This window comes from Piliocolobus tephrosceles, chromosome 16, assembly GCF_002776525.5.
Source record: "Piliocolobus tephrosceles isolate RC106 chromosome 16, ASM277652v3, whole genome shotgun sequence".
In the NCBI taxonomy this organism is placed as follows: domain Eukaryota; kingdom Metazoa; phylum Chordata; class Mammalia; order Primates; family Cercopithecidae; genus Piliocolobus; species Piliocolobus tephrosceles.
The window spans coordinates 3,411,618-3,423,137 of NC_045449.1; the positions used below are offsets into that span (position 1 = coordinate 3,411,618).

Consider the following 11,520-nt stretch of genomic DNA (forward strand, 5'->3'; position numbering starts at 1 on the left):
CCTCGCCCGGCTAATTTTTTGTATTTTTACTAGAGACGGGGTTTCACTGTGTTAGCCAGGATAGTCTTGATCTTCTGACCTCATGATCCGCCCGCCTCAGCCTCCCAAAGCGCTAGGATTACAGGCGTGAGCCACCGCGCCCCGCCCAATTTTTGTATTTTTAGTAGAGACGGGTTTTCTCCATGTTGGTTGGGCTGGTCTCGAACTCCCGACCTCGTGTGATCCGCCACCTTGGCCTCCCAAAGTGCTGGGATTACAGGAGTGAGCCAGCGCGCCCGGCTGACCAAGGGTTTCTTGGTCCGCATTCTGCTTCTGTGGAGTGAGCCAAGAGCCAGTTAGGCCTGATTTGGCATCTGGTTTCCGGAGGAAAAACCCAGACTCTGCCCTGGGCAACAAACTGAATCCTGACCTTGAGGTCACAGGGCAGGTGTGAGCAGCGGAGAGCAGCAAGACTGAGAGGGAGGCGAGCAGCAAGAGTGGTCATTCCATACACACAGGAGGGCAGTTCCTCCAAAGTCAGGGGACACAGTGCACAGTGATCCAGGGCCAAGTGCAAGGCCCCCAGAGGACGCCAGAGAGTCGGGGGGCGGGGATCGGTCCCAGCAGGTGGGAAGGATTGTGGGACCAGACCTAAGAGATCATGAGCACAGCTGCTGCAGGCAGAGGGGCCCCGGAGAAGCTGGGGACAAGCGGCAATAGACACTTCCTGGCGGGAAGGGCTGTCAGGGAGGCCTCCTGGGGTGGAAGAGGGTGGTCAGGAGGCTCCTGCAGGCGGCGCGGCACGGGGGCGCTACCTCACCTGGGGCCCGGCACCCGCGCTCTCGGCCGCCTCTGCCCGCGCAGCGCGGGCACAACTCGCCAGCACCGCGAACCCGGATGGTTCGTCGGGCGCGGCCCTCAGCAGAGCTGCCTTCACAGATGTGGTGCCCAGGTCAATGCCGAGGGTGATCGGCCGCGCAGCCATTATCTCCCCAAGCCGCACAGCTCCGGTCTGCAGCCAGAGGCCCCACAGGTCCGCGGCTCTCACTCAGGAGGGTGGGGCAGGGGCGGGGAGTTGCCTGCCAATCTTTCAGCCACATGGAGGTTTCTCGTCTTCCCATTGGCCGGGAAAGGCGAGCCAATCTTTCAGCTACATGGAGGTTCCTCGTCTCCCCATTGGCCGGGGTAGGCGGGTTTCCACGCAACCCTCGCGGCAGGCCCCAACTATAGCCGGAGAAGCGACAGAAGGCGGGACCTAAAGGGGGCCCCGCCCCGCAGGACTCTGGTTTCCGCCCACTGGAGGGCTGTCTGAGCTCCGCTAACCAGCCGGGAAACGCTGGCGGCTCCGAGAGCTTCTGTGTCACTGGCAGCGGCCTCATCCTCCCTCACGCCAAAGCCCCCATCCCTGCGCCCCGACCCGACCCAGCTGCGCTTTCTCCGGCCAAGACGCGTGGAAACTACAACTCCCAGAGCGCATCTCGCCGAGATCGGACCCCACGAGTCAGGTGGCAGAGGTCAGGTGACAGCGGACCCGCCTCTCCCAAAGTCTAGCCGGGCCGGGGAACACGGTGCATTCCAGACCGGCACCTGGCGAGCCTCCTGCGTCCCCTGAGGGCGGTTCCCCGAGCTGGGGGGGCTCAGGTGAGAGCGGACGCAGCCTCCCGTTTCCCAGGCGGGCCCCTTGAGGCACAGCAGGTCAGCGGGGCAGCCTACCGGGGGGTCCAGCGCCCTCAGCCGCGCCGGGCTCCTTTCCCCGCCACCAGTGCTGGCCTCGCGACACTGGACAACCCCGGGGTGGAAGGGCCCGAGCGCTGGTCAGCGGAGCCAGGGACAGCGGGCTGCCGGGGTAGGTGCCGTTCCCAGCCCGTTCCCTTCTGCTCACTTGCCGCCTGGGTCTGGGTTGGGGAATTTGCAGATTGCTTTGGAGACGGTGAGAGGACCTTTGCGAGAGCGCGGGTTGACGTGCAGAGTGCTGGGCTCCGGGGGACTGAGCAGCACGAGACCCACCCTCCCCTCCGGGTCTTCACTCAGGGCGAAGGGACGACTCCTGAGCCCTGCCTCTTCCAGTAACATTGAGGAGGATAACCGTGCTTTGTGAGAGCTCGCTACGCGCCCTAAGCAACAGAGGTAACCACTTTATATCCTTGTTTCTCAACCTCCTTATTCCTACCCACCCCTCCCCCATAAAATTTAATACCACTAGTACACTGGGTATTTGTTTACGTGACCACAAACCATTGTAATAGCTAGTTTTTTTTTCACCACCACCTCCCCCCACCACCCCAAGTCTTTTTTTTTTTCTTTTTTTTTGAGATGGAGCCTCCAGCCTCTGTCACCCAGGACTGGAGTGTGGTGGCGCCATCTCAGCTCACTGCAACCTCCGCCTTCCGGGTTCAAGTGATTCTCCTACCTCAGCCTCCCAAGTAGCTAGGAATACAGGCCCGAGCCACCACGCCCAGCTAATTTTTGTATTTTTAGTAGGGACGGGGAGTCACCATGTTGGCCAGGCTGGTCTCGAACTCCTGACCTCAGGTGATCTGCCCACCTCGGCCTCCCAAAGTGCTGGGATGACAGGCGTGAGCCACCACGCCCAGCCTACCCCCAGCCAATTTTAGTCCCACTTGACAATGCATGCTTTACATCTCCTCATTTAAGTCCTATGAGGTAGTTACCACCATCCCTGTTTGGCACCACACGGTCACATAATAAACGCGAACCCAGGTTCAAACCTGTCTCCAGTGTACACAGCCCTACCACTATTTGTATACCCTCTCCAAAAGCAGGAGACCCAGGGAGTTCCAGGTCATAGAACGAGGACAGGACTAACTCATACCTGGCAGAGAGGAGCTGCCACAGGAGACCCATAGCCCCAGGTTGCTCCTGGGAAGGGACTGAATGGGTGAAACGTGACATCTGAATGAGGCCTGGACAACTGTTAGAACTTACATAGGAAGGGCACACCAGAGCCCATGGTCAGGAAATACTTCATTTCTATCTTGTAGCTTTCACAAGCCACTAGTTTTATGTAATTATCAATCTGTTTTTTTTTGTTTGTTTTTGAGATGGAGTTTCACTCTTATCACCCAGGCTGGAGTGTAATGGTGCAACCTCGGCTCACCACAACCTCCGCCTCCCGGGTTTAAGCAATTCTCCTGCCTCAGCCTCCCAAGTAGCTGGGATTACAGGCACATGCCACCACGCCCAGCTAATTTTCAGATTTTTAGTAGAGACGTGGTTTTGCCATGTTGGCCAGGCTGGTCTCGAACTCCTGACCTCAAGTGATCCAACTGCCTCTGCCTTCCAAAGTGCTAGGATTACAGGCACGAGCCACTGCGCTCAGCCTAATCTGATGTTTTTTAACATTTTAATTGACTTACCTCTCAATATCGTTTTTGTCTCTGCTGGCATCGTTCCTCCAGGTGTCTCAGCCTTTGAGGCTTGGGGATATTTGCTGACCAAGTCTGTGAGTTTGAGAAGCTGGTTAGGCCTGATTCTGCATCTAATTTCTGGAGAAAAACCAGACTGTGCCCGGGGCAACAAACTGAATCCCGAACTTGAGGTCACAGGGCAGGTATGAGGAGTGGAGAGCAGCAAGAGTGAGACGGAGGCCTGTGGTCATTCCATACACACAGGAGGGCAATTCCTCCAAGCTCAGAGCACAGGAATCCAGCGCCAAGGACAAGGACCCCAGGGGAGGCCAGAGCGTGGGTGGGGCGTCATTCCTGGCCCGTGGGAAGGGTCTCAGATGAGGCAGAGCTGCAGCAGCCGAAGAGAGAACCCTGGAGGAGACAGGAGCCAACAGAGGTCAGACAGCTGGAGCAGCCAGGGAGACTTCTTGAGGAGTATGTAAGGGAGTTGTCAGGAGATGCTGGAAGCCTTGGGGAAACTGAAATCAGAGTAGGAACAGGGATCTCTGCATACAGACCTTACCCAGAGCTCGCCACAGTTTGCAGGAGCCCCAGGAGGCTGGCAGCGTGGGAGGACCTGAGCACTGTGTACTGAGGCAGCGTAGAGACCAAGCTACAGAAATCCATGCCAGCCTGCTTGCTCTTACCCCACGGTTCACCTGCTGTGTGTTGGGGTTACAGGAATGCAGCTCCCCATCGTCCACACTAAACCAAGGAGTTGCTCTGGGGCTCATCCCTCCCTGAGTCCTCCTTGTGAATGACCCCAGCCAGTCCTGAAATAGTGACACTTGTCAAATAAAGTCTTGACAGGCGCAGTGGCTCACACCTGTAACCCCAGCACTTTGGGAGGCTGAGGCGGGCAGATCACTTGAGGTCAGCAGTTCGAGACCAGCCTGGCCAACGTGGCGAAACTCCATCTCTACTAAAAATACAAAAGTTAGCTGGGCATGGTGGCGGGCACCTGTAATCCCAGCTACTCAGGAGGCTGAAGCAGGAGAATTGCTTGAACCCAGCAGGGAAGGTTTCAGTGAACTGAGTTCACACCACTGCACTCCACCCTGGGCAACAGAGCAAGACTCTGTCTCCAAAAAAAAAAAAAAAAATTTTAATATGTATATTAAAAAAAATTTTTTTTTAAGTCTTAAGGGTCAGTTGGTGTCATCAACACTTAGACTCTTATCCCAGGACAGGAAAGGAAACTAATTTCCTTGAGGTTTACAGGTTCACAATGTCAAATATCTGACCACAATTTTAACAACTTTTGGAGAAAAAAAATCTCAAGCCAGTAAAATTGCATCCTTTCTTTCTGCTAACTAAGTTTTTGCTAAAAGCAGTTGAGGAGGGAAAAATTCTGGTCTTTGTTCACTTCCACAGGGGGGCACTTTACAGAACCCATTTGGCTCCCTGAACCCGTTTCCCCGTGTATCAAAGAAAGGTAAGTCCTCTCTGGGTGGCCCTCTGAGGCTGTGATGCAAAGCCCTGAGGTCAGAGCTGCAAGTGGGAGTCCTTTATGAGCCATACATGCTCCAGAGGGCAGATCGTCTATAGGGAGCTGAGCTGATTCGACATTCACCTGAACTCTCGCTATTTTTCTTCCTAGTTCTGAGAAATCGGGAAACATGATAAGGAATTGGCTGGCTATTTTTATCCTTTTTCCCCTGAAGCTCGTAGAGAAATGTGGTAAGTTTATTTTTTTTTATTTTTATTTTTTTTTTGAGACGGAGTCTCGCTCTGTCACCCGGGCTGGAGTGCTGTGGCCGGATCTCAGCTCACTGCAAGCTCCGCCTCCTGGGTTCACGCCATTCTCCGGCCTCAGCCTCCCGAGTAGCTGGGACTACAGGCGCCGCCACCTCGCCCGGCTAGTTTTTTGTAGTTTTTAGTAGAGACGGGGTTTCACTGTGTTAGCCAGGATGGTCTCGATCTCCTGACCTCGTGATCCACCCGTCTTGGCCTCCCAAAGTGCTGGGATTACAGGCTTGAGCCACCACGCCCGGCCGAGAAATGTGGTAAGTTTAGAAATGACATGTCAACTTTGTAAAGAGGGAAATGGTGGCTAGAGGAAGTAGTCATCTGATCTGTTTTTTGCCAAGGGTTTAGTACCAGTCAGACCACATGTCTGTGTTTGCCCCTCAGCCGTGTGACCCCTGGGGTGGTGGAGCAGACCCAGGTCTGGGATCCAGGTGTTTGGCAAAGAGCCAGATAGTTCCACAAATAATTGGCCTTCTGCCCTGGTATCTCTGTACCTTTCCTGTATCATCAAAGTGAACAGTTGGTTCTTAAAGTCAGACTACGCAGCTGATTCTCAAAGTCAAACTGTAGAGCCCCAACAACCTGGGATAATATCTTAAAGACTGGCTCAGGCTGGAGCAGTGGCTCTTCACACCTATAATCCCAGAGCTTTGGGAGGCCGAAGCAGGAAGATCTGTTGAGGCCAGGAGTTTGAGACCAACCTGGGCAACGTAGTGAAACCCCATCTCTATTAAAAAATAATTTTTAAAACTTAGCTGTGTGCAGTGGCTCATGCCTATAGTCCCAGCTACTTGGGAAGCTGAGGCAGGAAGATCACCTGAGCCCAGGAGGTCAAGGCTACAATGAGTTATGATCACACCACTTCACTCCAGCCTGGGCAACAGAGTGAGACCCTGACTTGAAAAAAAATAAGAAGGCCACGTGCGGTGGCTCATACCTATAATCCCAGCACTTTGGGAGGCCAAGGTGGGCGGATCACAAGGTCAGGAGATTGAGACCATGCTGGCCAACATGGTGAAACCCCATCTCTACTAAAAAAAAAAAAAAAAAAAATACAAAAATTAGCTGGGCATGATGGCGGGCGCCTGTAGTCCCAGCTACTCCGGAGGCCGAGGAAGAAGAATTGCTTGAACCCAGAAGCCAGAGGTTGCAGTGAGCTAAGACTGTGCCACTACACTGCAGCCTGATGACAGAGCAAGACTCTGTCCCACCCCTGAAAAAAAAAGAATAATGGCTTATGTCCCTGCCTGTGGACCTCACAGAGGGAATCCTGGGTCCTGGGAAATAGCGGGAAAGCAGAAGAGGTGGCCACCCTGTTGTACCTGGTTCTGCCAGGCACAGATCATCTGAGGAGTCTGCCCAGCGTCCCCTTGTAAGATGAAAAAACCTGTCCCTTAGAGAGGGGCTGAGGAACAAGGTGCAACAGCCCCGCAGGGCTAGGGGTCACTTGGAACACAGGCTGGGATGGAGTTTACACGTCCTTGTAGGAGGACTGACCTTCAGCGCAGGCCTCTTTGAGACCCGTGCCCTTCTAGCAATTCTCCTACTGCCCAAAACATCTCTGGAATTCCTTCCATAAAGAGCCGTGTTTAGCACTTCCAGGATGCCGGGCCCATTCATTTCATCCTCAGCTTGCCTGTTGGGTCAAATACAAAAATCAGATACTTCTTTTTGTTTTGAGACAGTCTCACTCTGTCGCTGGGGCTGGGGTGCAGTGGCACGATCTCAGCCCACCGCAACCTCCATCTCCCTGGTTCAAGCAATTCTCCTGCCTCAGCCTCCCGAGTAGCTGGGATTACAAGTGCCCGCAACTACGCCCAGCTATTTTTTTGTATTTTTAGTAGAGACGGGGTTTCACCATGTTGGCCAGCCTGGTTTCGAACTCCTGACCTCGTGGTTCACCTGCCTCGGCCTCCCAAAGTGCTGGGATTACAGGCGTGAGCCGCTGTGCCTGGCCCAGATACATCTTAAATTCCCATTTCAAGTGAACCCTGACAAACCACACAAATCCTGCAGAGGTCTCCCCAGAGCCTAGCACCACTGCAGTTATCTGGCCTCTTGCATCGCAGAGGAAACAGTGGTCACGTGATCATCTCTTCCAGGTTTGTTAAACGATCAGCAATGTTTGTTTGTAGCCACACCTTGTGGATGAGCAATTTCGTGGAAAGGCGGGTCTTTCAGACCCTGGAGCCTGGTGTTTTGGAACCCCTTCCCCGCCCTCCAGGGTCAGACTTTGTGAGACTGAGGCTGGAGCGTGTATGTGTGCACGCGCGTGTGTGTGCGCACTTGAGTACGTGTGGCCAGGCGTGTGCGTGGGCCCGGGCATGTGTGTGCATGCGCGAGTACGTGTGGCCAGGCGTGTGCATGTGCCTGGGCGTGTGTTTGTGCGTGCGCATGTGTGCGCGCGCAAGTACATGTGGCCAGGCGTGTGCATGGGCCCAGGTGTGTGTGTGCGTGTACGTGTGGCCAGGCGTGTGCGTGTGCCCGGGCGTGTGTGTGCACTCGCGTGCCTGGTTGTTCACACATACACCTTAAAGCCCCATTAGGAAAGCTAATACGCTCCCCTAAGAGAAAAACAGAAAATCCAGCTACCACCACTCCAGTTCCCCAGAGGGGAAATAGGCCCAGAGAAGGTAGAAGGCTTCCCCAAAGTCACACAGCTAGAAGGTAACAAAGCTGGGACCTGCATAGGATCCCCGCTGCATGAGATCACTTTGCCTCCTTTCCTGAATGCCATTAGAAAAGAAGAATGGGCCAGGCGCTGTAGCTCATGCCTGTAATCCCAGCACTTTGGAAGGCCAAGGTGGGTGGATCTCTTGAGGTCAGGAGTTCGAGACCAGCCTGGCCAACATGGTGAAACCCCGTCTCTACTAAAAATACAAAATTAGCTGGACATGGTGGCGTGCTTCTGTAAGCCCAGCTAATCAGGAGGCTGAGGCAGGAGAATCGCTTGAACCCGGGAGGCAGAGGTTGCAGTGAGCTGAGATCACAGCATTGCACTCCAACCTGGGCAACAGAGCAATTCCCCATCTCAAAAAGAAAAAAGGAAAGAAGAACAGAAGCCACCATGAAATCAAGTCACTGGAATTGAATCTCCAGCCTCATTCTGCCCTTGCTGTTTCTTCTCTTTGCTTTGGGTAGTCATTATTAAGGACCACGGAGGAGATGACTGGCCTTCAGAGCTGTCTGTCTCTGACTTCTCTGGGTGGAATCTTGAGGCAGTGCAGCCTCATGGCAAGAACCTGGGCTTTGGACTGGACAGGCCTAAGTTTGAATCCTGCCCTCACCATTTTCAAGCTGTGTGGGCAAGAAACCTGTCCTCTTACAATGCTCAGTTTCCTGAAATGTAAAACAGGAATAATAATGCCTACCTCTCACTTCTGTAATAATTCGAAAATGGGTGCTAAGAGTATAGCAGAGTACCTGGTATTGGGTAGGCGGAGAGTGGGAGAGAGGCCTATAAGAATTAATTTTGCCGGGCGCGGTGGCTCAAGCCTGTAATCCCAGCATTTTGGGAGGCCAAGACGGGCGGATCACGAGATCAGGAGATCGAGACCATCCTGGCTAACACAGTGAAACCCCGTCTCTACTAAGAAAATACAAAAAAACTAGCCGGGGTAGGTGGCGGGCCCCTGTAGTCCCAGTTACTTGGGAGGCTGAGGCAGGAGAATGGCGTAAACCTGGGAGGCGGAGCTTGCAGTGAGCCGAGATCCGGCCACTGCACTCCAGCCTGGGCCACAGAGCGAGACTCCATCTCAAAAAAAAAAAAAAAAAGAATTAATTTTAAAAACCTGGCCAAGCATGGTGGCTCATACCTGTAATGCCAACACTGGGAGGCCAAAGAGGGAGGATCACTTGACCACAGGAGTTTGACACCAGCACAAGCAACATAGTGAGACACCGTCTCTACAAAAAAAAAAAAAAATTTTTTGAAATGGATTCTCGCTCAGTCGCACAGACTGGAGTGCAATGTGGCATGATCTCAGTTCACTGCAACCTCTGCCTCCCAGGTTCAAGCGATTCTAGTGCCTCAGCCTCCCAAGTAGCTGGGATTACAGGCGTGCGCCACCACACCCGGCTTATTTTTGTATTTTCAGTAGAGACAGAGTTTCACCACATTGGCCAGGCTGGTCTTGAACTCCTGACCTCAAGTGATCTGCCTGCCTCGGCCTCCCAAAATGCTGGGATTACAGGCGTGAGCCACCTCACCCGGCCAAAAAAAATTTTTTTAAGTAGCTGGGCATGGGGGCGCATGCCTATGGTCCTAGCTACTGAGGTAAGAGGCGGCAGCCGTGAGAAGATCACTTGAGCCTGCAGGGGTCAAGGCTGCAGTGAGCCATGATCACTCTTTTTAGGAGGAACTCAGGATGGCATCATGACTCATTTTGTAATTCTGATACAATGTAAAGATTTTAGATTTATGGGGCCAGCTTCCTAACTGCCTCCCACCTTGGGCTAAAAAAATGTCCTGCAGTTAGCACGTGATAAAAATAATAATAGTAACAATTATTAACATCTGGGCTTTGTGGAAAACATGTTACAAGCGTCGCTACATTTTATCTTCACAATGACTTGGTTAGATAGGTCTTGGTATTCTCCCCATTGTACAGATAAGGAAATGGAGGCTCAGAGAGGGTAAGCACCTTACCCATGGTCACACAGCTAGGAAGTTTCAGAGCCAGAATGGAACTGTGTGACTTTGAAGCCCAATATCTGAGTTGCTGAGCACCTCAGTTTTCTGTGGTGCTAAAGAAAGAGGAAATAAACATTCTCTGGTCTGGTTCTTGGAGAGTTCACAAACTCCTTTTATTTTATTTTATTTTATATTTTATTTTATTTTATATTTTATTTTATATTTTATTTTATTTTTTTTTTTTATTTTTTTATTTTTTATTTTTTTTTATTTTTATTTTGTTGAGACGGAGTCTCACTCTGTCACCCAGGCTGGAGTGCAGTGGCGCAATCTCAGCTCATTGCAACCTCCGCTTCCTGGGTTCAAGTGATTCTCCTGCCTCAGCCTCCCGAGTAGCTGGGACTACAGCTGCCTGCCATCACGCCCAGCTAATTTTTTGTATTTTTAGTAGAGGTGGGTTTTCACTGTGTTAGCCAGGATGGTCTCGATCTCCTGACCTCGTGATCCACCCGCCTTGGCCTCCCAAAGTGCTGGGATTACAGGTGTGAGCCACCGTGCCCGGCCTAATTTTTTGTCTTTTTGGTAGAGACAGAGTTTCGCCATGTTGGCCAGTCTGGTCTCCAACTCCTGACCTCAGGTGATCCACCCACCTCGGCCTCCCAAAGTGCTAGGATTACAGATGTGAGCCACCGTGCCCAGCCCTCAACCTCCTATGTTATAATGCAAAGATTGTAGGAGCTCTGTGGCCATGTAGATCTCCTACTCACCTCAACCTCCACTACCTCTGGCAGAGCCCTAGGGATCCAGGGTCTGGCTGGCCGCCTGGCATCACTTTCAGCATCCTGTCCTGAGCAGTGGCTGGTTCTGGGACTTGCTTATCTGGCATGGTCCTCAGCTCTAGGCAGAATTGAACTGGCGGCACAGGAAGTCCCATCTACTCAGGCACAGAAGAAAGCCTCGGAATGACCTCAGAACAATGAGCCTGAAAAAGAAGGGCAGAGTCGCCACAGCAGCTGGGCTTCTGCAAGGGCCCGGGGACATCCTGTTCTGAGGAGCCCAGCCAGCCAGCAGGGGACTGGAGATTGTGGACTGTGGGGACCTGCAGACTTGGGACAGAGCTTCCATCTGCATTCACATGTGCTGAGTATGAAGAAGGCAGCTCTCAGGGTCTGAGAGGCTCCAGGTAGCAGAGCCTGGCTTGGGAGGGCAAGCTTCAGGCTGTGATCTCCTTAGAGGAGATGAGATCACAGAGGAAGAGAAACTACGAGGGAGGAGTATCAAGGCGGAGAATCAGAGGTCGAATTGGGTAACTTTAAGTTTCCTTCCGGGCCAGATGCGGTGGCTCACGCCTGTAATCCCAGCACTTTGGGAGGCCGAGGCAGGCAGATCACCTGAGGTCAGGAGTTCAAGACCAGCCTGGCCAACATGGTGAAACCTCGTCTCTACTAAAAATACAAACATTAGCCAGATGTGGTGCCGCATGCCTGTAATTCCAGCTACTTGGAAGGCTGAGACAGGAGAATCACGAACCCAGGAGGTGGAGGTTGCAGTGAGGAAAGATCATGCCACTGCACTCCAGCCTGGGCAACAGAGCGAGACTCTGTCTCAAAAAAAAAAAAAAGTTTCCTTCCAACCCAAGCATCTAAAATTTCAGATCTCAATTCATCTTCCTTTGAGGGGTCTGAGTGATGGGGTCTGGGTTGGGGAACCAGGGCTACTAGCAGCCTTTGAGGGGTCTGAGTGACAGGGTCT

The 11,520-nt window shown here is 52.8% G+C and overlaps 2 protein-coding genes across 9 annotated transcripts in view; one reads left to right on the top strand and one right to left on the bottom strand.

Moving 5' to 3' along the window:
- Positions 1 to 10,670, bottom strand: part of SHPK (sedoheptulokinase) — a 36,573-nt gene extending 25,903 nt beyond the window's left edge. The window contains exons 1-2 of one of the 2 annotated variants that reach the window (XM_026449106.2): positions 10,536 to 10,670; positions 3,357 to 3,758 (exon numbers count right to left, since the gene is read on the bottom strand). Coding sequence is in view for 1 of the 2 variants with exons in the window: in XM_026449103.1 (XP_026304888.1) it covers positions 800 to 964 (165 nt within the window). In the remaining variant the exon portion in view is untranslated. Of the gene's footprint in view, positions 1 to 799; positions 1,047 to 3,356; positions 3,759 to 10,535 lie in introns of those variants that run through there. The other variant, XM_026449103.1, reaches the window with a different exon arrangement.
- The window catches only part of CTNS (cystinosin, lysosomal cystine transporter), a 32,344-nt gene continuing 22,091 nt past the window's right edge, over positions 1,268 to 11,520 (top strand). For 2 of the 7 annotated variants that reach the window (XR_002724917.1, XM_023184689.1), the window contains exons 1-3: positions 1,268 to 1,620; positions 1,895 to 2,106; positions 4,987 to 5,066. Coding sequence is in view for 5 of the 7 variants with exons in the window: in XM_023184689.1 (XP_023040457.1) it covers positions 5,006 to 5,066 (61 nt within the window). In the remaining 2 variants the exon portion in view is untranslated. Of the gene's footprint in view, positions 1,675 to 1,894; positions 2,107 to 4,760; positions 4,822 to 4,986; positions 5,067 to 11,520 lie in introns of all 7 variants that reach the window. The other 5 variants (XM_023184686.1, XM_023184685.1, XM_023184687.1 and 2 more) reach the window with 5 other exon arrangements.